The following is a 26,548-nucleotide window of genomic DNA, read 5'->3' on the forward strand; positions in this document are numbered from 1 at the left end:
ATTTGAACTCAGGTAATGAGTCCTCCAATTTTGTTCTTTTCCAAAACTGTTATGGCGGTTTGCCTTTCCATATGAATTTTAGAATTATCTTGGTGGCTATCTTGTCAATAAGCTTGCTGGGACTGACTGGAAGGAAATACTCTGAACCTACAGATGAAACTGGGGAACTGACAAAAATAGAGGTGTCATGTTCATGGATTGGAAGACTATGTCTTCAGGCCTGATTTCTCTCATCAGCATATTTTGCAGTTTTCAGCATACATGTCAGGAACATTATTTTGTTATACTGAAGAATTTCTTTTGGGGTGGGGGGCAAGGATGCTGTGTCCAGCTTTGTGTCTGGATTTCTCCAATTATTTAGGTCTTCTGCTTTCCTTTCATTAGTACTTCTCGGTCTCAGAATACAAATTCCATTCATATCGTTAATTCCTAAGTAATTTTTGTTCAACTTTCTAAAACATCTGAACAATTCTAGGTGACTGACCACCGGCAGTCCCCCGGACATACTGTGGACCAACATCTCTCTCCTTTCCAACTGATTTATCTGTTCTGTGTTTAGGCTATGAAAACAGAGTGAAATGCGAACGGTGGGACAACGAATAAGGCTGGACAAAGGTGCTCACATATTTTATTCAGAGGAGTAGTGCTGAGAGGAGTAGTGCTGAGAATCTTACTGCTTTACCAGAATGTGAGTTATTTAAGTAAAAATGATTTCAAAGGCAAGTATTCCTAAACCGCACAGCCTGCTGCTATAGACACACCACACACACATCTGAAGTTCCAGTGGGCTTTTATTGAGATAAAGTAACAAAAATCAAGATTTTATCAACCAGCTTTTCTTAACTTTATAAACTCAGCAGACACTCTGGTCCATACATGTGTACATACAACATAACACATTCCAACAAAAACAGAGCCCCACTGGAACATTTGCCAATTAACAGAAAAGCCAATTTTCCCTTTCCCCAAATGTTTTCAAAATTGAATCCCCACTGTTCACTTCTCAGTGGAACTGGTCCCTTGTGGCTAGGGACATTAAATTCTATCCCATTTTGTACTGAAAAATTTTTTTCAAGTTTTAATTTTGTTTCAAAAAAGGGACTAGCGACTTGGTTTTCTCCAGGGACCCTCCCTCACAACCACTGGGTAAAGTACAGCAGCCTGTACCTTAGCAACCCAATCCTACCCCCCCTCCCCCCCAACCCAGTATTGTCTACTGGAGAATTTAAACACACTTCTGTTGGAATCTGTCAGCAACGGAGGGGCAGAATCCAGGTGCCAGGCTAGCGCCCTCTTACCTCATGAACTGTTACAACCTTTGGACACTTAACTCTTTACCCCAAAGATGAGTTTTTAGATCAGAAAGGAGAGTGGGTTTTCTTTGGAAGTTTTAAAAAACTACCTTTAAGGATATAAAGTACAACTATAAGCTCACCAAAGTCCACTTAAATTCACCAGTTGACTGACGTCAGCTCCCACGAGGCCAATAATTTTGCTTGACAAAGGTATTTTGCCAGAAAATGATTCCACAATAACAGCTTAAGAGACACAGAACGTTGAAAAAGGAGCAAATTAAAATAACATGGCTTAATTCCCAAGAACTTATTTCATCTTTTTGTTACTCATCTATAAGGTCAGGAGTGTGACTAAAGGCAGTTTCTGATGAGGTTATGAGCTTCCAAAGTGTTTCTAAATCCTTAGTGCAGATACCCTCCCTTTTGGGGCAAAGTAACCTCCCTCCCACCCCTATTAAAAAAAAAAAAAAAATCAAGTGATCAGAATGAGATGTTTTGATTCCAACAATTTACACTCAAGGCTTTGTGCTGGGTTGTCTGGTTCTAACCCAAGCATGACGGTCTCTAACACAAAGCACATGGCAAAGGAAAGATGCTCCCATCTCATTCTGAAAACAAATATTGATAACCAATTGCCTCCCCCCTCCCCCCCCAGTCTTTGGGGCCAACCCATATTATGATGCTGGAACCAACTTGAAAATAATTTAGAGATTATATTTAGGTTTCTCTCTCCCTTACTTCTTCCCATGGAAGATCATTTTAGAATAAATTTATTCCATTCCATTCCTAAGGGAAAAGGCAAGGAAGTTTCTCCATCGGAATGTAAGGAAAAGAGAAAGACAGAGGCAGCAAGCTGTGTAACAGTCCACAACCCATTACACAACTAATAACCACTGATTAAACCAGGTGCTGAATGTAATTTAAATATTAAAAATAGGGCAAACAGTTTTCATCCAAATGAACCAGTGGAAAAATATTATCATTACTTAAAATAAACACCCAGTACTGCAAGGAACACAAAAACAACTTCCAATAGTAACAATGCTCCTTATTGTAAGGGCAATTAAAAAAAAAAAAAAAAAGACTAGGCTTTGACCTAGTCCTTAGAGCATCTTTCCATTTAACAATTCCTATTCAAGAGACAAGCACCAAAACTGGACAGCTGCCTCTACAAGACTGTGTCCAATAGTGGTGTCCCAGATAGTTTTAAGTGCCACTCCTCATCAGAGGCTGTACTTCATTAATACTTTCAATTTAAAGTCTGTGCTTTTAGAGGGACCCACAGGCATGTGGCACTAGGCAGAGCACAGTCTGAGGATGGCAAAAAAGACTGCGCTGCTTAGTCACCCACACACTCTCTAGCGAGACACAAAATTGCATTTATGAGCATTCCTTGTTTTTCTTCTATAATGAATGATCCCTCTTATCTCGCCAGAGGTGGGGGAGAAAGAGAGCTGCATCAGTACAAGGGCAAGATTTTTGGTCAAAAGTTGATGCCTTTTAAATTCCCTCCCCCCACCCCTCCCCGGAAAAAGGTTACTTCCTTAAGTAGGCCTTGTATTTAGTAACCAACATTGGCTGGATAGACACATGTGGCTTGGCTACCAGATAAATGAGTTATTTTGGGGTTTGTACTGTGCAGCTCTTGCTACAGTTTTTAAGGAGTTAGGGCTATGTCTGATCAGGAGGCATCTACAGGATTTTGACCCTCAAGGAATTTTGGGTGAGTCACAATTTTGCTTAGAACTAGGCAGAGTCAAAAAGCAACTTTGAATAACTGATTTCTTTTTCCAGATGAGTTAAGCATGAAAGTTTATGCAGGACACATCTTGCAATATTTTAGGGTTTTGGAAAACAATGGCATATGGAAATCAAATTTTTTTAATTTTATTTTTTCCTTTTTTTAAAAAAAGATCCTAGATGCCTCCTAATTGACCTAGTACACTGGGTTAAAAGGGAATTAAAAACATTAAAAAAAAAGTTCACTGGTTTTGCTTCATCTCACTCCTTTTGCCTGGAGATCAGGCCAAACATCAAGCATGTTGGGAGGGGCACAATTTAAAGCAACACTATTGACTGTAACGCATTTGCCAGCAATTTACAATGCAAAATGACAGATAATTCTTGTCACAAAGCAAGAGGATGGCAAGCAGCTTTCTGTAGCATCAAAGTTAACAGCTCTCAGGGGTTGCCCATTCCTGCAAGTTTATGTATCAAGGTGGGCAGAGGGCAATACACTTACACAGTACAGAAGATCCACAGAAAGTAAGCCCCAGAACTGCTAATGTTACCACAGCTGGTACTGGCTAATATTCTGAAATGCAAATCCATGCTTTATACATATACTGCTCAAAGAAACTGCCACTCAAACTGCCACACTGCAAGGCAAATTATTCTTTGTCCCCTTTTGCTGAGCTTGAAAAGTTTCTCAAACTTTTAAAAAGGGGGGAAGAAACATTATCAGAGAGAGCGTCTCAAAAATAACATCTTGAATTACAGGTTTCTGAAGCTTCCTTGCTCTGTCAGGCCTCCTCCAAAGGTACTATATGAGACAAAGTGTGGCAGCAGTGACTCCCAGACTTCTGGGTCCCTTTTCCAACAGAGGGTGTCCCTGTAGAGGTCTGCTCTCTACAATAAGAAGCCAAAGTACTTTTTTAGAATTTAGTGTTGCGGAAAACTGAGCCCCTCTCATCTTTAGCTGCTCCCATAATCACTCTAATCCCCTTAATCCCAGCAACCTTCATCCAAAAAAAAAAAAAAATATATATATATATATGTATATATATATATGAACCCAGAAAAAAACCTATTTACAAAGTTTATACAAGTATACACACCCAATTTTCTATGGGACACGCTTTGCCACAGAGGAAAGAGGGTCAAAGGCTCTGACATGTCTACACATCAAGTGCCATAACTGCTAATGGAGGCGTATGTAAACCAGTCTTTAGTGTTCTGCTATAGAGCACAAAAGGCTTGTCATATGGCTCCTGCAATGATAGACTGCTCTTTCCTTTGGGAGCGATGATGTTGCATCTACTCAGCCCAGAAGAAATTTTTACTTGGGATTGTTTTTTTTTTTTAAATACATGTATTTACAGTGCGGATGAACTGCAGTTGCATATCAACTCCTCCACATAAAGAAAAAGAAAATGGTGTTTAACATTACTAATACGTTTCATCTTCCAGCCCTGGGCTTGAGTATCGGGTAGAAAGGGAAGAGAGAGACTTCAACTTGAAACCAAAATGGAAAGACAAAAATTTTAAAAAGAAAGAAAAAAAAAAACACTACTACTGTTGATTCCTTGGGCTGTGTCTAAAAGATGATATTCTGAATGGTCTCATAGCATAAGGCACTTTGCACAAATAAGTAATAAGCTCTTCAGGCTTAAAAAACGGATGAGTAACCAGGGAGAAGTTGAAATGCACTCAAGAGTCAGCTGTTGGAGAATTCTGAAATCGCAGACAAGCTTGTGTTCATCAAGATTCTTCTCTTTTTAGGGTTTCTCCCCTTCTCTTCTTTCTCCTCCTTCCTTGTCCCCCTTCCCCAGAAAACATTTTAAAAAAACCAGCAGTTAGTGCAACTAATGTTCAGTCAGCACACAGTGCAAACAAGTGGAACAAAAAAGGTAAATTCCTTTTCAGCTTTTTTCTCTTCACCAATTAAAAAAAAGAAAAAATGTCTGAGCTCTTTTAAGTCTTCATAGTTCCAAAATAAAAGAAGATGAAAAACCCACAAAGAGAAGAGCATCCCCCCAAAATCGATGTGTCACAGATCCAAACGAGCCTTCTGTAGTTTGTCAAAACCTAAAAAAAAAAGAAGCCTGAAATTAATGTCCTGAAAACAATATGAACTAGGACACACAGGTGTTCACAATCCCCGTGCCACTGCTCTCTATCACAGCTTCTACTGAGCCTGTCTGCCTACTATAGAATCCACTCAGGATTAAGGAATTTCTATGTATCCCAGAGACAGAATGAAACCCTGAAAGTTCTGGTAACAGGCAGCAGTCTCTGTGACAATTAAAAAAAAAAATTTTTTTTTAAACCGTACATGAACTCAACAGCCTGCCAATGTATTAGCAAACATGGGCTAGTTTTATATTTGTCCAAGGGTTTTGTGTTTGACATTTAAATTAGGATAAAAAGGTTAAAGTGAAGAAAGTAATTTGAAAAATCTAAAAATAGCAACAGGTAGGATGTTCACTGCTGATTTGGAAACTATCAGCTCTCAAATTAAATCAGATTTTCCTTAGAGGAATGTAGGCTGTTTTAGAGGTTTTTTCCCTATGTTAAGCCTTGTTTTAAGCATTTCTACCAGAGCCCAACAGTCACCAAAAGATGAGAAACCATCTGCAGGAAACCAGAGTGGGCATTTAAAATAAGACAGTTATCCTCATAACCTGATTACACCTTTAGCAATAAAATTTTACAGGTAATTTAACATAGTTTATTAATGTACCCATTAGAAATTAAGAGTGAACGCTAACAAAGATGACCGAGTGATAAAGGAAAAGAGCAAAAATATTTTCATATTCAAAATCGCTGATTCTTTTTTGCTTCCATTATTTTAGAAGTCTGAACTTGTCTTAAGTACTGCTCACATACTACATTACTTAGGAAGACTGTATTCAAGTGAACCGCATTTATGGATTCGCCAATAAGATCACAACTTCAACAGAGATACTTCCTGTTTACTGTCATTTATGCCAAGAGGTATTTCATCCTTTATTGCTAATTATATACCGTGGAACATCAAATTTCCCCCAGGAAAGAGGACCTTGATTTCCTTTCTTTAAACATTATGCTCACTTTGCTATTTTGTCGGGTACACACATGCTGGTTAAGGTTTCTCATCTTCTACAGGCTCGCTGTGGTATTCTGCCACATACAGGCTCTTGTCAATGTTACTCGGGATAGGTTTGATTTCTGTTCCCAGCTGCTCCTCAATACTTTTCAGGTTGAAGCGATCATCATATGTGATCAAGTTGATGGCTAAGCCAAGATGACCAAAGCGACCTAACAAAAACCAATTTTAATTAATAAAACAGTTAAATATGGGAATCAATGTGCAAGCACTAGTGTGTAAGTGGCAAATCCATAAAGGATTTATGTTTTTGTTCACTACCATTCTGAGTATATGAACCCATACACACGTTACAACTTCAGGTTTCACAGCCTGAAGTAGTACTTCTATTTTACCTTTTTCAAATGAAAAAACCGGTGCTCATTTCTGTCAGAAGTTGCCAGAATATACATACTAAACAGTACAGTTACAGAAGTGAGGTTCTCATTTGTGAATCTTAAATTAAGCATAAAGTTATTTTAACCTTTTAAAATAAGTGTTCTGGAAGAATTGGAAATAATTTGATATATCAAACAACTAAATTAGTTTTAATTCACTGTTCTAACTGCTACCACACTCTACAAAGGAACAAAATTTAGTGATTAAACTTCTCAAACAACTTCCACGAAGAACATCTCCTTCCTTTTCCTCACCTGATCTTCCAATACGATGGAGATAGGTCTCTGCCAGCTTTGGGAAGTCAAAGTTTATTACCACATTCACAGCTTGTATATCAATACCTCGGGTAAACAAATCTTTAAAAAAAACAAAAACAAAAACTCCATTATATCCTTCAATTTGGTGCCATAATACTCTTTAACATATATTTCTAATGTAACCTAAGCTTCATTCACCTCATCAGTAATTCAAAAGCATTTGCAAATTACTGGCATTATCTGTCATGCACATTACCATAAGCAGCTTTCTGCTCAACAAGTTACCTTTTCCCAGTCCTGTAACAAAGTTTTAAAAAATGGTCTAAGGTGACTGTGCAAGTCAAGGATGACTGATAAGCTATACACTCATAAATGAGTCTCAGGAGTATAATTTTCTTCCGTCTATTTTTGAGTATTTAATCCAAGGCTAACAGAGTAAATTATTTTTAAAAATTTTGTTGTGTAACGTAGAATACTTCTAAAAAGACATAATCCTCTAGCAGTAATTATTTATGCTTTGTTTAGAATTCATTCATCCCGTTCTGCTAAATGATTTATAACAGGTCTGAGGTAAGCTAATATGCAAGGCTATCCCCTCTAACTCTTTTCTAGTCCCACAATTATTATGCTAATTTAGGCTTTGAAAAATACAGGTAGAAATAATTATTATAGGCTAATAACTAGTTCTCCCTGCATCTATCAGCTCCACACTTCAAAATAATCCATGGTCAAATATTTCTAAAATACTGCTTTGAATTTGTAACTCATTATTTTAAATTGCCTCCAGATAAAATTTAAAACTGATATTCAAGGTCCTCCACTCTATACTCTGGTCCTAACATACTTCTCTAACACATCTCAAACCTTCCTCTCCACCAAACTTGTCCACTATAATTCTTTAAACATATCTTCTTAGCCGTCTATGGATTACTTTTTATACCAGTCCCCTAACTTAAAATTCCTTCTTCTTCAAGTCTGAAACTCACCTATAGCTTAAATTACAATTTCATCTCTTCTCAGATCACCTCAGCTAGTCACCTTCCCTCTCTTACGAAAATTTATGATTATTTACTGTACATACCTCCCACTTGCAAATTACCTTTACTCCCTTGTAGATCCAGCCCAATGCCTGTTTTTGTAAATAAAGTTTTACTGCCATGTGGCCATGCCCATTTGTTTATATACTGCCACAAGTTTACAACTTGTAACAGAGACCATATGGTGTGCAAAGTCTAAGGTATTTACTATATGACACTTCACAGAATAAGTCTGCAGGCCCTGCCTTAGGTTCTTAATGTTATCTTTTTATCTCTGATTAAACAACTACTCCTTGAAGAGAGGAGTGGTACTTTGCATATATTTATTTATACATTTTACACATAAATGTTATTCAGTACTTATTTAACGACATATTACCCACTGTTCTGAAAAATCAGAAAGAAGAAAGCATCGGCACTTCAAAAACTTATCTGAAGGCAGCCTTGCAAGTAATGCTTAAAAATAAAACCACGTAACCACAGCAGTAATTCATATCAATGGGTGAGTTCTATAAGTACTAAGAACTCTTTCTAGAAAACAAAAAAGTATTTTTCATTCTCAAATAAGGAAATGGTTAATGGCAAATGGCACTTTCTGTTTGTCTATACAGTTGACCCCTGAACAACTCAGGGGTTAGGGTCTCACAGTTGAAAATCTGCATATAACTTTACAATCGGCCTTCAGAACCCATGCAGTTCTGTATTTATCTGTGTGTATACCTCAAAAATTAAAAAAAAAAAAAAATCCAGGTTCTTCCCTTTATCCAGAAGCCTAGTTTAGATTATTAATCTATTATCAATACTAAGACTATATTCCCAGTGTAGAGATGGGAGGCTACTGAATCCATTTGTTTTGTCTGCTCTGACTGTCCACCTGCCCCGCCCCAGTTTGTTTTTCTTCACAGTGAAATATACCAAAATATAAACTGGTCTGATTCTGGCAAAAAACCCCAAAAAGGCCATGATAAACACTTCTAAAACATAGTTTCTTAATTCATTTTGTGTATGCTATATAAAATTCATTCCTGTATGCTAAAACTATTCAGAAAATACACAAACCCCAAAACTGGTTTAAAAGGCAGAGATGAGGTATGAGTGCCAGAACAAGTCTTCTGCAGTTTCAGGTATGGAACCTAATTTCAAAAGTTAACTACAGCTCATTCTCAACTTCAGAAATTCTAGAAATGATAGTAGAGCAAGCTGGACTATGTCACAGGCCTCACTGCGTGATACGATAGAGAAAGAGCAAAACAAAGAAGAAAAACTACGGGTAAACAAAACAAAATACTTACCAGTGCAAACAAGATTGCGGCATAAGCCATTTCGGAAATCATGAAATACACGATTCCGATGTTCCTAGGAACAAAGTAATGCATTTGATTTGATTAAAACTCACACAAGCCCCCAAACTGCCATGATTTTTTCTCCTACCCAAAGTTCTTTATACCCCAAAATTTTTTTACATGAATGAGAAAGGAGCCAAATTCAATACACATAAATTAAAAACAAAACGTGAAAATAATTAACCATAAATTAGTTTCCCATGGGAATTAATATGAATACGTGTGTATATGTTGCTTATTATCTCAATTCTTAAAGGTATTTTTCTTTTTTGCTGGAGTGGATTTTTAGTGATAATTTTCACCATACTTCTAAAATATTTCAAACAAAAGATGTCAAAAGTTTGGCTTGACCAAAACATCTACTATTTACCTTTTCAGTTATTATACACAAAAGCTAAAAATAACTACTTTCCAATTAAAAAACAAAAATGAAAACACACACTGACTAGCAAAAAGCAATAAATCTAGCATCTGGCAAACTGGTCTTTCTTTTCAACACAATGTTCTTCCATTCTGAAATATTCTCTTCAATTTAATACATTCATTTCCTGTGATAATTTTAATATTAGGGGCCTACATGAAGGTATCTGATCCATGACACTAAGCTTCTTTGAAAACCATATGTGAGTTGATTAAGTTCTTAGCCCGTTAGCCTACAGAAACTACTTTATGAAATTTCACGTCAGCACAAACACAAAATGTTGTCTTGTGATGGTGTTGAATCTATTTTCTGCTGAATTAAGTTCTGAAATAGATTGCATCCTTTTCTAAAGGCAAACAGTAAAAACAGATGTACCTGAGGAAGTACACAGAAAAATCAGAACCTTCTGCAATGATGGAAATGTTCTGTATCTGTACTTTCCAAAACTGTGACTGCTAGTCACATGTAATGTGGCACTTCAAATGTGGTTAGTGTGACTGAAGAATTAAATTTTATTTTTTTAACATCTTTATTGGAGTATAATTGCTTTACATTGTTGTTAGTTGCTGCTGTATAACAAAGTGAATCAGCAATATGTATACATATATCCCCATATCCCCTCCCTGTTGCATCTCCCTCCCACCCTCCCTATCCCACCCCTCTAGGTGATCACAAAGCATGAGGTGATCTCCCTGTGCTATTTGGCTGCTTCCCACTAGCTATCTATTTTACATTTGGTAGTATATATATGTCAGTGCTACTCTCTCATTTCGTCTCAGCTTACCCTTCCCCCTCCCCATGTCCTAGAGTCCATTCTCTATGTCTAGGTCTTTATTCCTGTCCTGCCCCTAGGTTCTTCAGAATCATTTTTTTTTTTTTTTTAGATTCCATATATGCGTGTTAGCATACGGTATTTGTTTTTCTCTGACTTACTTAACTCTGTAAGACAGACTCTCAGTCCATCCACCTCACTACAAATAACTCAATTTCATTTCTTTTTATGGCTGAGTAATATTCCATTGTATATATGTGCCACATCTTCTTTATCCATTCACCTGTTGATGGACACTTAGGGTGCTTCCATGTCCTGGATATTGTAAATAGTGCTGCAATGAACACTGTGGTACATGATTCTTTTTGAATTATGGTTTTCTCATGGTATATGCCCCGTAGTAGGATTGCTGGGTCATATGGTACTTCTATTTTTAGTTTCTTAAGGAACCTCTATACTGTTCTCCATTGTGGCTGTATCAGTTTACATTCCCACCAACAGTGCAAGAGGGTTCCTTTTCTCCACACCCTCTCCAGCATTTATTTATTGTTTGTAGATTTTTTGATGATGGCCATTCTGACCGGTGTGAGGTGATACCTCAGTGTAGTTTTGATTTGCATTTCTCTAATGATTAGTGATGTTGAGCATCCTTTCATGTGTTGTTGGCCATCTGTATATCTTCTTTGGAGAAATGTCTATTTAGGTCTTCTGCCCATTTTTGGATTGGGTTTTTGTTTTTTTTGATATTGAGCTGCATGAGCTGCTTGTGTATTTTGGAGATTAATCCTTTGTCAGTTGCTTCATTTGCAAATATTTTCTCCCTTTCTGAGGGTTGTCTTTTCGTCTTGTTTATGGTTCCCTTTGCTGTGCAAAAGCTTTTAAGTTTCATTAGATCCCATTTGTTTATTTTTATTTCCATTTCTCTAGGAGGTGGGTCAAAAAGGATCTTGCTGTGATTTATGTCATAGTGTGTTCTGCCTATGTTTCCCTCTAAGAATTTTATAGTGTCTGGCCTTACATTTAGGTCTTTAATCCATTTTGAGTTTATTTTTGTGTACGGTGTTAGGAAGTGTTCTAATTTCATTCTTTTACATGTAGCTGTCCAGTTTTCCCAGCATCACTTATTGAAGAGGCTGTCTTTTCTCCACTGTATATTCTTGCCTCCTTTATCAAAGATAAGGTGACCATATGTGAGTGGGTTTATCTGTGGGCTTTCTATACTGTTCCATTGATCTATATTTCTGTTTTTGTGCCAGTACCATACTGTCTTGATTACTGTAACTTTGTAGTATAGTCTGAAGTCAGGGAGCCTGATTCCTCCAGCTCCGTTTTTCTTTCTCAAGATTGCTTTGGCTATTCGGGGTCTTTTGTGTTTCCATACAAACTGTGAAATTTTTTGTTCTAGTTCTGTGAAAAATGCCACTGGTAGTTTGATAGGGATTGCACTGAATCTAAATTTTAAATATTGTTTAATTTTAACTTACTTATTTAAATTTTAACTCTTTTAAATTGCCACGTGTAGCTAGTGATTACTGTATTAAATACTAGCCCAAATCTAAGAATACGGGGAAGGAAGGGAATAAAATCTCACATTTCTATTATGTTTGGCAACTTACAAACTATTCATTCCTACATAATCTCAATCTTCCTGACAACCTTGTGAGGTAAGAATTTGTACTATTACCCCTGTTTGTAGTTAGAAAACCTAATGCCAGAGAGGTTAAAATGAATGGTCCTTTGCCTGCTAAGGAATAATTTATTCTTAAACTCAGGGCATTTGGAAGAGCATTAAAACAAAACAAAATCCAAGAAATACTAAGAAAAAGGTTTTTTAAAAAATCTATGCAACTTCAAGTTTTACACTCACCTGCCTCATTTTAGCATGGATATAGAAGCAAGAATAACCCAGTTGAGAAATCTTCTTGGCTAGCAATTCAACTCTCTGAGAGGAGTTACAGAAAATGATCGACTGGTTTATCTGAAGCTGAGCACAGGGGGTAAACAAAACAAAACAAAACGATGACATAAGGAAGGAAAACAAAAACCTTCATTAACTTTGCCAAATCTTGAAAATATTAACCCTAATGTTGAAAATATCATCTAAGACTTAGAATCTCATGATACAAGAGAGATGCAAAACTGTAAAAATTTTAAGTACTATTCATTTACATAGTAGTTGAAGATAATTTTTATTGTAGAATAAGTTTTATTGTAGCAGAGTATTTTTCATAAGGGCCGCATAATTGCCAACAGGAGTAAAACACAGCCAACTCTCATTACTTGAGGTAGTTATGTTCTATACAGTTACTGGAAACACTGAATTACTGAATATAGGACCACTGCTTCCAGGGGAAATACAGGGTTAGGTTCCTGTGAGGAACACTTAACTTCTTCATCAACGGGTCAACAGATAACCTTGTTTTATGTGTGTTACTGGTTTTTTTTTTTGGGCCCTGCCACACAGCTTGCAGGATCCTAGTTCCCTGACCAGGGATCGAACCCATGCCCCCTGCAGTGGAGGCATGGAGTCCTAACCACTGGACCACCAAGGAATTTGGTTTAAACAGTGTTACTGTTTAAAGACACCTTATTTACTCATGGCCCACAGCTCTGTACCTCATGCCTCAGTGAAGTTTATCTAATACATTATCTCTGCAAGGCACATCAGTCTCCTTGTACTTAGGAGCGCTGGACAACACTTCAGCACTATGCCTAGGGGCCATTTAAAAGAGTGAAATCAACAGAAAAGCACAGAAATGTGGGAAATGTGGCACTAAATAGACTGTGAAAAGGGTGTTCATTTATAGTATGAGCTGAAACAAGAAAGCAGGGGGAAACCGCATGAGGTCTCAAATTTTTCACGTATGTCTGCAAATGACCCCAAGAGCACCCGAGTACTGACTTCAGGGTGACAAGGAAATTTTGGCAAGTAGGCAAATTTGCAAAAACAGAATCTGCCTACAACGGAACAATTATAATTACTGAGAATAATGAGGATTATCTGTAATTAAGGTCAAATTACTTTAGAATCAAATTAGAAGTGCCTGTGACTTGTCAATCATACAGTATCAGCTTCAGATCAACAACTCAAACTACCTTTCAGGAAATACTAAGGAATTTTTTTTACACTGAAAATGCTGAGAGGGACTTCCCTGGTGGTCCAGTGGTTAAGACTCCGTGCTCCCAGTGCAGGGTGCCCGGGTTCGATCCCTGGTCAGGGAACTAGACCCCGCATGCCGCAACTAAGAGCCCACATGCTGCAACTTAAGAGATCCCACATGCCACAACTAAGACCTGGAGCAGCCAAATAAATAAGTATTTAAAAAAAAAGAAAAGAAAAAGAAAATGGTGAGAAAACTGATACAACTGTTTGTTTTACTGAGGTTAAGTAGTAAGTAACGGACAACATTCAGCCGCTGAAGCCTAACAGACTTACCCTGGAGAAAAGTGTGTTGAGGCAGTGTACTTTTTGGCGCTCAGTTACATATGCGTAGTACTGGGTTACTCCCTTCAAAGTTAGTTCCTCCATCAGGTTAATCTCATAGGGTTTCTGCAAATGGGAATTCTGAAAAAAAAGAAGAGTCTCATATTTAAATGAAAGCAGAGTCTATTTCTTAAACTCAAGAATATATCCTCATACATTTCTGTCTGATAAACTCTTACTTTAAGGGATGGAGCCCTCTTTAAAATGTTATTATCTGTCATGAAAGAAGTAAATTACCATAAAATGGGAGATATAACATTCAGATATACAGCTAAGTTACTATTTTGTACTTTAAATATAGAATTATGCTGTAATCAATTTATCTAGCATCAATGGCTATGTCAGTCTGACAACAAAAGCTAAGTGAACAAATAAGAATCAAATTACTTTTGTATCTTAAAAAAATCAGTTAATTTATGCACAACAAACCTTAATTGATCAGCTAAAGAAAAAGCCCAAAACTTGAAATCAGCGTTAATATATAGACTAGTAGTAAGATGTAATCATGGATAAAGATATACTCATGAACAACAGGATAGTACTGCTTCCAAGTACAGGTTTATACTCACCATGAACTTCTGTACACTAAGAGGGAAGGTAGCAGAATATAATAAAATCTGTCTGTTTTTAGGTAGCGTGAGAATAATATCCTCCATTATCTGCACAAAATCCTGTGACAGCAACTTATCTGCCTGCAGTACAAAGAGAAGACGATCTTAAACACAATGAAATAATGTCTAAGGTCTTTGGTTAATAAGGCATCATCCAGCAAGTTCATGGAATGCTCCTGGTCGTAAACAGTAAGTCCTCTACAACACTGCATAGTCCAAAGGCACCAAGACACATTACCAGTGATTCAGAAGGGGAAAAGTCTGTAATACTCATCTTCCAAGGAAAAAAAGTCCTAGACAGATATAATCCTTGTTCCCATAACAAAATTTTAATGTGACTCCCATTACAGAGACATTATGGTATAGTGATTGAAAGTACAGGCTGCAGAGTCAAACTACCTGGGTTTAAAACTTGTCTCCTTCGCTTATTAGCTATGTTGGGAGGCTTCTTAACCACTGACTATTTCAGTTTCCACAATTTAAAAATTAAGGTGTCTTCTTACTGTAGTAACTACTTTATAGGATACCTACCTTATAGGATTCTTGCAAAAATTAAATGAAAAAACATGTAAAGCACTTAGTGCTAGCACGCAGTAACTAATAAATGTGCTCTCTCATTACTCAAAGATAAAAACCTGTTCCAAATTAGATCATGACGAAACTGCTCTAGTAATCTAAAACACAGACCAAACAGGAAAATAACTTTAAAAACATCAACACTGATTTCATATACATATAAAACACTGCTAGGTCCCAAGGATGCAGAGCTGAATAAGTTCTTAAAAGGCACTTATAACCTGGTGAGATAACACATTATAACAGAGATGAAAAACCAAACAATACAAAGTTGTATGTTAAATGGGGGGTTAGAGACATTACATGCTTCTTAAGATGAATCACAGAATGGAAAGAGACTTAGAATGAACTTGGCTTTGAGATTATTCAACAACTTCTCTTATTGAAAAATAAAAACCTGGCTTTACTAAGAAAAAGACACAAGGCTGATTTACTCCTATAAATTCCTATCATCTATTGTTTTTAAAGGGTAAAACATGTTTTATAAGCAAATTAGTTTGAACCGACAAGAGTCATGCATTTATTAAAAGGTCATAGGGACTTCCCTGGTGGCAGAGTGATTAAGAATTCGCCTGCCAATGCAGGGGACATGGGTTCGAGCCCTGGTCCGGGAAGATCCCACATGCCGCAGAGCAACTAAGCCCATGTACCACAACTACTGAGCCTGCGAGCCACAACTACTGAGCCTGCGTGCCACAACTACTGAAGCCTGTGTGCCTAGAGCCTGTGTTCTGCAACGAGAAGCCACCGCAATGAGAAGCCCACCCACTGCAACGAAGAGCAGCCCCCGCTCGCCACAACTAGAGAAAGCCTGCACGCAGCAACAAAGTCCCAATGCAGCCAAAAACTAAAAATAAATACATAAATAAATAAAAGCTCATAAACACGAAGAGGTTATGCTTCACTCACTGGCAGTTATGAACAAAGCCAGAGTAGTACAGAATAGTATGTTTCCAAATGAAGAGACATTACCTCATCCAATACTATCATCTGGACATGATCAACTTTTGCTACTCCTTTCTTGATAAGATCCAGGATTCTCCCAGGGGTAGCTATCACGACATGCACTACACAAGATTAGAAAACATATTTTTGTTAATTTTAGTTGGGGCAAAAAGGATATAGTAAAGGTTTATATCATATATTTTATCAGAAATACTGCTGTAGAGGTAGGAATAATACAAAGAGGCAAAGCTGTGTTTTAGAATATGGATTTCCATTTCATCTTTGGTTGGCTAGAGAATACCTTGTTAGTTTCACTGCTACATGCGGTGGGGCTACAACTTCCCAAATCACCTGCTCCAAATAAGGGGCATACTTGTCTTGGGGCAACCCCCAAGGAAAAACAAAAGGTATGCCAAGCTTCTGATACAGTAGCTTGCCTTTAATCTAGATCAATGGTCTTCTGAAGACTGTAATAAGGATCAAATAATCATTTTAAATAACAGGACAGCACAAAGAATATAGTAATTAAACTTATCAAATGATAATCATATATAAAATTTTGACTAAAATTCTATATATAATTTTATATAAGTGGATTTCATTCTTGCTGTTTTCTTTTTTCACTAAATAATGTATCATGGAGAACTCTTCATTAAAAAATGAATACAGGTCAGCTTCACTCTTTAATGGCCGTGTGGAATTCCCTTCAGACTATACCCAATGTATTTTAGCCAAACTCCCCTGACATTCATGTTGCTCCAATTTTTTCAGTACTACAAACCATGCTGTAGTAAACAACCTTGCATTTGTCCACTTATTTCTTCAAAAAAAGATTCTTAAAAATATACATTTATAATTTTGAAATATAATGCCAAATTGCCCACCATAGAGATTATATCAATTTATACCCCCATGTTGCAAGACAGCCAATTTCTCCACAAACTCACATTACTGGTTACTAATTAGCCTTGCCAATATGAATTAACCTTGTCAATCAGAAAGGTACAGTATCACTTTACTGTTTTTATGTGTAATTTAAAAAATTACTAGTAAGGTTGAATATTCTTTCAATTACTAAAACAATTTGTTTTTATGCTTGAATGAAATGGTCATTTCCTTTATTCATTTTTCTACTGCAATGTTTGTTCCTTATTAATTTTAAAAACAACTTTAATAAGTTACTGAAAGGAAACACCTGTGTGTGGAATTACAGAGAGCCAGCCACCTTACATCAATCATTTCCTACCTGTATCATCAAGCCTCATTATGTCATCTCGTAAATTGGTTCCTCCTGTGGTTGCCATCACTTTAGCCCCTCCCATGTGTTTGCTGACCTGGATGCAAATTTGACTGACCTGTAGAGCAAGTTCTCTAGTGGGAACAATCACCATTGCTGGAAAATAACAAATAACAGAGAAAACAGAAAAAAACCAGCATATATTAAGAGTTTAAGAAGCTACAGAAATATTTCCCCTTTTAATTAAGACACTCAAATGAATAAATTTCTTAAAAAAAAAAAGAGAACCTATTATAGTGTTCCAGATTTAGACTTTTCCTCAGTAACAATGCTATACAATTCTTGTACTCTTCTTAGTTACAACCCCTTAAAGGGTTCTTCGAGTTGTCAATTATTAGCCCAAAGTTCATTAATATTTTAGTAAGAGATTCACTAGTCAAAATACCCAAATAAGAAACTCTTGCCGCCCAGTTCTATTTATATCACATGAAAGTTAGTAACAGAGAGATGGCAGAAATAATAATTATAGATCAAGAAAGCTGGGGAGGGCTTCCCTGGTGGCGCAGTGGTTGAGAATCTGCCTGCCAATGCAGGAGACACAGGTTCAAGCCCTGGTCTGGGAAGATCCCACGTGCCGCGGAGCAACTAGGCCCGTGAGCCACAACTACTGAGCCTGCGCGTCTGGAGCCCGTGCTCTGCAACGAGAGGCCACGATAGTGAGAGGCCCGCGCACCGCGATGAAGAGTGGGCCCCGCTCGCCGCGACTAGAGAAAGCCCTCGCACAGAAACGAAGACCCAACACAGCCAAAAATAAAGAAAGAAAGAAAGAAAGAAAGCTGGGGGAAAAAACAGCTGAAAATTTAAGAAAAAGCTTCAGAGATGAAAACTTAACTCTATTAGCTTACTCTGGGTACAGTTATGGAAATTTGTTTCTTCCCTACTGCCTAAGCTCTTAAAATCCCCAAACCACAAGGCTTTAAAGAGAAAAAGTTCATGTTTCTACAAGGAACTCTACAGACACAGAGCTGTCACAAGAAACATTTCAGTTCCATAGTTTGTAAGTATCTATGTCAGATAATTTAACTTCTCAAGATCTTAGCTTTTCCTATCTATAGGACAATAATACTTATTTTGCCTATCTCACTGGAATGTTGTCATAGCTGTGTAATATGTAAAAGAACTTTGAAAACTAGAAATCTCTTTAAAAAGTTAGCGATCATTTTTACAAGACAACCAGGCCAAAAACTGTGAAAAGGATAAATACGAATTCCAGATTATTTAAGTTCTGACTAAAAAACAGATGGTAATAGCTCCAAGATTTAAATCGCCATTTACAATTTAAACAAACAACTAACCTTGTATATTGTCCTTCTTCAGGTCTAGCCGTTCAAGTAAGGGAATGAGGTAGGCACCGCTCTTGCCTGTTCCGTTTTTTGCTCTAGCTAAAATATCCCTACCAGATAAAGCAATGGGAATGCTCTCCTCCTAGAAGAGATAAGACAATGCAAATTATTTGTGAATAAAAACAGTACATAAGCAAATTCTTCTCTAAAACACACTGAAAGTATACATAGCTCTTTGGTATTATGAAGTATTTTACAAGAATAAGTAGAGACCAAATAAATTAGCAGGACCAGTCCACATCACCATCAGTATCAACTGACATTTACCAGAACTGCTTATAAAATATATACTCAAGTAATAAAAAAAACTGTATATGTAAGTCTGCATGTGCAAATGTGTTGTCTAAGGAAGCTGAGCATCAACAACCAAGAAGAGTAACTTGGGTTAACATCATGAATACGTAGAGGAAAAAAAAGCAAAGGACATTTCACAATTAAAAACTGGAGGAAAAGACAGCACAAACAATATTCAAAGGAAAGACTGTAATAAGATATTCTGAGACTAGTAAACCAATTTGACCACAATGAAAAATTGTAGGTTGGACAATTTATCCCTACACAAAACAGGAATCAGCTGGGAAAGTTTAACCTCAGGTCCTATTTGATTTTTTTAAAAATCATATTACATAATGTCCAATGTCTGTCTCACAGCCAACTTCTGTCCTGAGATGTGCTCAACTGGAGTCTCAACTCTATTCCAGTTATCTTGATCCAAGGTCACATTACCAAGGCTGACTTCTCATTTTCATATTTGGCTTAGTTTGTCTTATGTGTTTTGCAGAAGACAATATTTCTTATTATATAATATTATAATATTTCCTAGACAATAGCAAAGGATTCCTAACAATTACTAAATATTAAATACACATATACGGAGAGAAATTTAAAAAGTAAAACAGGTATAAACAGAGAGGAAGCAGAATATTTCGATTTCTAAAACTAAACATTTTAATTTCTAAAACTAGAAAATTAGGAAAATAAATTAGGAAAAGAGATTCACAATCACTAAAATAATTAGTTCTTTCTATGCTTGAGCTAATGAGCAAAACAAGTATCTCTAACACTTTAAAACTGTTACTGAAGGACTTCCCTGGTGGCGCCGTGGTTAGGAATCCACCTGCCAATGCAGGGGACACGGGTTCGAGCCCTGGGCCGGGAAGATCCCACATGCCTCGGAGCAACTAAGCCTGTGTGCCACAACTACTGAGCCCCAACTACTGAGCCCTTGTGCCACAACTACTGAAGCCCACACGCCTAGAGCCCAGGCTCTGCAACAGGAGAAGTCACTGCAATGAGAAGCCTGCACAACGCAACAAAAAACAGCCCCCGCTTGCCGCAACTAGAGAAAGCCCACGCACAGCAACAAAGACCCAACGCAGCCAAAAAATAAAAATAAAAAAAACCCCAAAAACCGTTACTGGAGAAATACCTAAATCGTAAGCATCATGACTTTCATTTCCCACCATGACTCTTATTCTAGAACCCCAATCACAGGGGTCAGATGGGTTCCATATGGTCAGAATAACTAACACAGCTGCCAGAACAACTGCGAAAATGATCCAGTGACAATATTCTATTATCTTGTTCCTACAGCCAGCATTAAACAGTCTGCTTATTATGTATGGTAAAGCAGGTCAAGGAAGAAAACCTTGGTTTTGACCCTTTGGTCTTAATCTCTTCCCCCCTACTTTGAGTCAACTCTATTAATCTTTTGTTGTCCTGAAGGCCCATTATCCCCATGGGTTCATTCTCTTCTATGGTTTTTAAACAGGCTACCTGCATACTACTCAGTTCTACAGCAGAAAAAAAGGCTAGGTAGTCTCCCAGTGACTTCCTGAATCAGGTTCTTTAAAAGGATAAGACTTCTGGAAACCATAAACAAGACAAAAAGACAACCCTCAGAATGGAGAAAATATTTGCAAACAAAGCAACTGACAAAGATTAATCTCCAAAATATACAAGCAGCTCACACAGCTCAGTATCAAAAAAAAAACCCAATCCAAAAATGGGCAGAAGACCTAAATAGACATTTCTCCAAAGAAGACATACACATGGCCAACAAACACATGAAAGGATGCTCAACATCACTATTAGACAAATGCAAATCAAAACTACAATGAGGTATCACCTCACACCAGTCAGAATGGCCATCATCAAAAAATCTACAAACAATAAATGCTGGAGAGGGTGTGGAGAAAAGGGAACCCTCATACACTGTTGGTGGGAATGTAAATTTATACAGCCACTATGGAGAACAGTATGGAGTTTCCTTAGAAAACTAAAAATAGAACTACAATATGATCCAACAATCCCACTACTGGGCATATACCCAGAGAAAACCATAATTCAAAAAAAACACATGCACCCCAATGTTCACAGCAGCACTATTTACAATAGCCAGGACATGGAAGCAATCTAAATGTCCATCAACAGAGGAATGGATAAAGAAGATGTGGTACATATATACAATGGAATATTACTCAGCCATAAGAAGGAACGAAATTGGGTCATTTGTAGAGGCACGGATGAACTGAGAGTCATACAGGGTGAAGTCAGAAAGAGAAAAGCAAATGTCGTATAATAACGTGTATATATGGAATCTAGAAAAATGGTATACATGATCTTACTTGCAAAGCAGAAAGAGATTTGGACGTAGAGAACAAATGTATGGATACCAAGGGGGAAAGGGGCGGGGAAGGAGGGACTGGGATTGACACATATACATTATTCAAACTATGTACAAAATAGACAACTGATGGGAACATATGTATAGCACAGGGAACTCTACCTAATGCACTGTGGTAACCTAAATGGGAGGGAAGTCCAAAAGGGAGGGGATACCTGTATGTGTATGGCTGATTCATTTTGTTGTGCAGTGGAGGCTAACAAAACATTGTAAAGCAACCATACTCCAATAAAAATTAATAATAATAAAAAAAGATAAGACTTCTGAATGAAGTAAGACAGGATAGAATTAGATTGGGGGTATCCTAATTCCTATTTGGGGTTTATCTTTCGACTTAAAAGCCATTCACTGACTTCTATTCCTCTACTCTGACCGGACTTATGCTCTACAGAAACTGTTTAAGGATAGGACTTTAACAAAGTAAGCTAGTCTGTAAGTTAAGATGCACTGTATTTCATCTCATATGGTGATCATTATGATTAGCAGTCAGGAAATCCAGTATATCCACACCGTCTCTTACCACTGTTTGCTAGGAAGATTAAGGAATATGAAGCAAGAGAATTCAAGTCCAACTCAGACAGCTTTGAAACCCAAGAGGAAGTCATGGGGAGCTGCCAGGGAGAAGAGAAAGGAGGAAGGAAGCTAAATAATTTTTAAAAACTTACTGTGGTGGACACTATGCTTAGATACTTAACGTTAATTATATCCTTCCAAGTTAGGTACTTTTTGTTTTACAACTGACAAATGGATCCTCAGACTGTTTTACCGAAGGTCACAAAGCAAGAAATGCTAGAACCAGGATTTGAACTTCGGTTTGCAAACAGAGAAATCAGTACCTCATATACCACTAAGTACAATGTACAGCCATTTTGGAAAACAGTCTGGCAGTTCCTCAGAAGGTTAGAGTTACCATATGAACCAGCAATTCTACTCCTAGGTATATACCCAAGAGAAATGAAAATATCTCCACACAAAAATTCATACACCAGTGTTCAAAGGAGCATTATTCATAACAGCTAACAGTGGAAACAACCCTACCAACTGAAGAATGGATAAACCAATGTGGTGTAGCTATACAGTGGAATATTATTCAACAATAAAAAGGAATGCAGTACTGATACATGCTGCAATATGGATGAGCCCTAAAAACATGCTAAGTCAAAAAAGCCAGTCACAAAAGAGCATATATTGTATGATTCCATTTACGTGAAACTGTCCAGAATAAGCCAATCCATACAGACAGAAAGTAGATTAGTGGTTGCTTAGAGCTAGTAGAAGATGAAGGGTGATTATTAAAGAAGTTTCTTTTTGGGGTGATGAAAATGTTCTAAAACTGACTGTTTTAGTTGTGTGACTGCACAACTGTGAATATACTAAAAAACAATGAATTGTATACTTAAAATGTGTGAATTGTGTGCTGTGTGATTTATACCCTAAAGCCACCAAAAACAAAACAAAGCAACCAAAAACAAAACCAAAACCCACCAAAAACCAAAACAAACAAACACAAAAAAAAGAAACAACCCCACGACCTTAAGGTCCGATTCTGCCACTTTAGCTCTCCAAAGTCCATGTTCCACTGTAAGGTCTAGGGACTGAGTAAGTATGTATTTACTGTGTTTTTATAACCCTGCTATCCATTTCCCTTTCTTAGTAGCACCTTAACTTTCCTTTTGAGAAATTACATCCTCCCCACCCCAATGGATAGTCTAGCCAACTTCCTCAGCTAAATGGAGGACACTGACTGAAGTCAGGCTGGCTGAATGCTCCCTTCTAAGAATTGAAATTGCTATAGTGCATCCTATAACAATTTACAGCTTCCTGAGCCCTTTAGGACTGCCTTGGTTCTTGGCCAATGCCAAGTGTGTTTCTCCAGACTTCTCCCTAATCTTGTGAATTCCTGATATTCAATAAATTTCCTTTTGCTTAAGTTAACCCAAGTTGGTTTCTGTTGCCTACAACCAAAGAATGGGATACCTTCCAATTTCCTAGTACTGAGAGGCATTTTACAAAAGTACAGTACCTGAAAAGGCTCCAAATTGCCCAGCTAGCTGCTTTTAGAGTAGCTGCTTCTTTTTACTTCCTAGGACCAGTTGAATTTAAGAACCTTAATTTCAGGGGGAAAAAAATATGGGTACTGTGGAGGAGGTAAGCAATAGTTAAGACATCTACTGCTACCCAGAAAAAAAGGAGATGGAAGATAGTAATTTCAAAAAGAACATCTCCAGCTTAAGGAACACACCCCAATTTTACCATAGTAACCAATGAAGACATGCATTTAAAGACTTTTTTGAGAATTTAGGAAAATAATTCTTTTGGCAATAAATCCATGTCAGCAGGAGGAATGAATTACAAAAGAATTAAGAATGCTCTAATTCTTAACTATATATTTAATAAACGACCAATTAGACTTGGTTAACAAAATAATTTCTCAAAATAATTTGAGATTCCCGACTTGATATGAAATTTGGTTGCCAAAAGAAGAACTTCCATGTTTCCCTCAATAATGAACTACTTGCCATTCCATCACCTTCTTACCTAAAAAGTCTTCAAAAGTTGTGCCTAAGGTCTAGAAGCAGCAAGAGCTGTCACCAATCATCCCCAAGTTAATATAAGGTTTCTCAATGTTAAGCAGAATAACAGACTCTTAGGTCCTCCGAAGAAGTCTCTATTCCTGTAAAGCTAGGCCTTAGAATGGTATGGTTATGCTACTGGGCACAGCATTCAGACCTAGAACTAGAATCACAGATGGCTGTACCAAAGAAAGATGTGTGGAAGCAATCTGTAGTATATCCGGTTCCAGCCTGTCAGTGTAAAATTATATCATCTCAAAAGATTTTAAGTGCCTCATTTTCCAATAATCTTATAGCCAAAATGCAACTAAGTCAGATCTCTTAAAAAAGATTCAAATGCATATGACACCCATCTGATCAAGAGGATTTTATATCTGGAGAGAAAAAAAAAAACCTGAATAAAACTGTAAAACTAAGTACTATAAAGACAGTAGACACGTTTTAGGAAAAGAAAAAAAATAACAAAAAAAAAAAGTGAGGAGAGAAGGTAGACAAGAAGAGAATAGAAGAATGTCAGTCACAAGGTTGGATTTTACTAGAGGCCTTCTAGATTTCTTTTGGTTCTAAAGTCCTAGTATTTATGGTTTGTTACACTGAATGATTCTAAGAAGCATGTTATCTTGTGTTTTCCATGGATTCTCAGGCAAAACAATAGTGCAGGAAAAAGCAATGTGAATGATAGTCTCAGGTATATAGAATAATATTTTATATTCATACTCTGCTTGCTATTTCAAAATACACCTTGGAGCATTGCGGATTCGGTTCTAGATCAGTGCAATCAAGTGAGTCACACAAATATTTTTGTTTCCCAGTGCATATAAAAGTTATGTTTACACTATACTATAGTCTATTAAGTGTGCAGTAGCACTGTGTAAAAAAACAATATACACACCTTAATTTAAAAATAATAATCATGTGACAACACAGGGTTGCCACAAACCTTCGATTTGTTTTAAAAAAAAAACAATAAAAACCCAAACGCAGTATCTGCAAAATACAGTAAAGCAAAGCACAGTAAAACGAGGTATGCCTGTACACTACCTTTGGTCCTCACAATAAAAACCCTGTGAGGGAGATCATTTCTACTTTACAGAAAAAGCTAGATGATAGACTGGCTAAGCGGCTGGAGAGTTAATTATCTATATGTTATACCAAACTGAGAATGCAAATAACAAAGTGAATTTTAAAATTTAATACAAAGGTGTGAAACAGGAGTCAGCAAGCGTCCGTTAAGAATTAACTCTGCTAAATGAACCAATCTCCTTTTTTGATAAAACTACTACATAAAATAAAACTCCATAACATTTATTGGGCATTTGTCACCTACTAGCCACTGTAGTTAGGATACTAACATGAATTACCTCATTTAATCTTTACAACAACTCCACGGTATATACTATTTTATGAATTTTATAGGTCAGAAAGCGGAAGCTTCAAGACATTTAAATAATCTCCTTAGGAGTGGAGTTGGGATTCAACCTGCGCAGCCTCACCGCAAAGACAGTGCTCTCAAACACTTCTCTAGACGAAGTTCGCTTACAGATATCCATTAACCATAATTCCAACAAAGCAATACAACTGAGGGCCTATTTCCTGCCATGCACCTTGCTAAGTACTAGAGATACAAAGTTGAATGATACAGTAGAAAAGTGCCCATAAAATGTTTCACTCCTATAGATAAAATAGATTAACATGAACTATATTATAGAAAAGTAGATTCCTAAATATTTTTGATATCTGCACTCAAACTGCCTGATGGGGTATAACTTTATCTTGATACTTTCTCTAACCACAACAAACTCCTTTCAGTTTGTCCACAAAGCCACACTCTCATCCCCAGGCAATCACCATTCCAGTGTTCCCCACTTGGAACATGGATCACTTCTTCCATGTTGTTCCATCTTCCCTAGTGGCTACATATATGTGCAATTTCAACTACATATATGTGCCCATTACATTACACTGAAATTACCTGTACAATAAGCTGTCCTTACTGAGTGCAGGAACCCTATTTATCTTGTTCATCATAACACCCTCAGGGTCTAACACTTTCTAGGTCACTTGATACATGTTTGTTCAATGGAAAAGTACTCAATGATGTCACAGAGTTTGTCCCGAGTATAGCTTGGATTCAACAGCTTCAATTTATGTGAAGACAACAAACACATTTATCAAATCTGTGTATGTATAATGCATGTTTAGGTCTACAGGCATGTATGTGTATACATACATATATTTCCTTGCTCTTTCCACTCAAAGAGTGCACCTAGTGCTTAGATCTTGGTCCCTAATACTACTCCCCACTAATTGGAATCAGAGTTCCTTGGAGAAATAGCTGATTCTGAGGCTGGGGAAGGGTAGCTCTACAGATAAGCTTGACATCATGATATACCAAAAAGGAAGTGCTCACGAAAAACGAAGTGGGAAGGGAAGGGTGAATAGGTGGAGCACAGAGGTCAGTGAAACTACTCTGTATGATACTATAATGGTGGATACATGTCATTATACATTTGTTCAAACTCACAGAATGTACAATACCAAGAATGAACCCTAATGCAAACTATGGACTTCGGGTGATAATGTGTCAACACAGGTTCATCAGTTGTAACAAATATTGCTCTTGTGGGGAATGCTGATAATGGGGGAGGCTATGCATGAGTGTG

The 26,548-nt window shown here is 37.1% G+C and overlaps 1 protein-coding gene across 7 annotated transcripts in view; it reads right to left on the reverse strand.

The window, feature by feature from the left end:
• Positions 1-773: 773 nt before the first annotated feature.
• Positions 774-26,548, reverse strand: part of DDX6 (DEAD-box helicase 6) — a 34,779-nt gene continuing 9,004 nt past the window's right edge. For 6 of the 7 annotated variants that reach the window (XM_057552752.1, XM_057552754.1, XM_057552753.1 and 3 more), the window contains exons 5-14: positions 18,579-18,708; positions 17,233-17,379; positions 16,014-16,108; positions 14,424-14,546; positions 13,807-13,935; positions 12,238-12,354; positions 9,127-9,190; positions 6,795-6,896; positions 6,108-6,314; positions 774-5,102 (exon numbers count right to left, since the gene is read on the reverse strand). In XM_057552752.1, coding sequence (XP_057408735.1) covers positions 6,139-6,314; positions 6,795-6,896; positions 9,127-9,190; positions 12,238-12,354; positions 13,807-13,935; positions 14,424-14,546; positions 16,014-16,108; positions 17,233-17,379; positions 18,579-18,708 — 1,083 coding nt within the window. In that variant the 3' untranslated portion in view covers positions 774-5,102; positions 6,108-6,138. The remainder of the gene's footprint in view (positions 5,103-6,107; positions 6,315-6,794; positions 6,897-9,126; positions 9,191-12,237; positions 12,355-13,806; positions 13,936-14,423; positions 14,547-16,013; positions 16,109-17,232; positions 17,380-18,578; positions 18,709-26,548) is intronic. The other variant, XM_057552758.1, reaches the window with a different exon arrangement.

This window comes from Balaenoptera acutorostrata, chromosome 9 (assembly GCF_949987535.1).
Source record: "Balaenoptera acutorostrata chromosome 9, mBalAcu1.1, whole genome shotgun sequence".
Lineage (NCBI taxonomy): Eukaryota > Metazoa > Chordata > Mammalia > Artiodactyla > Balaenopteridae > Balaenoptera > Balaenoptera acutorostrata.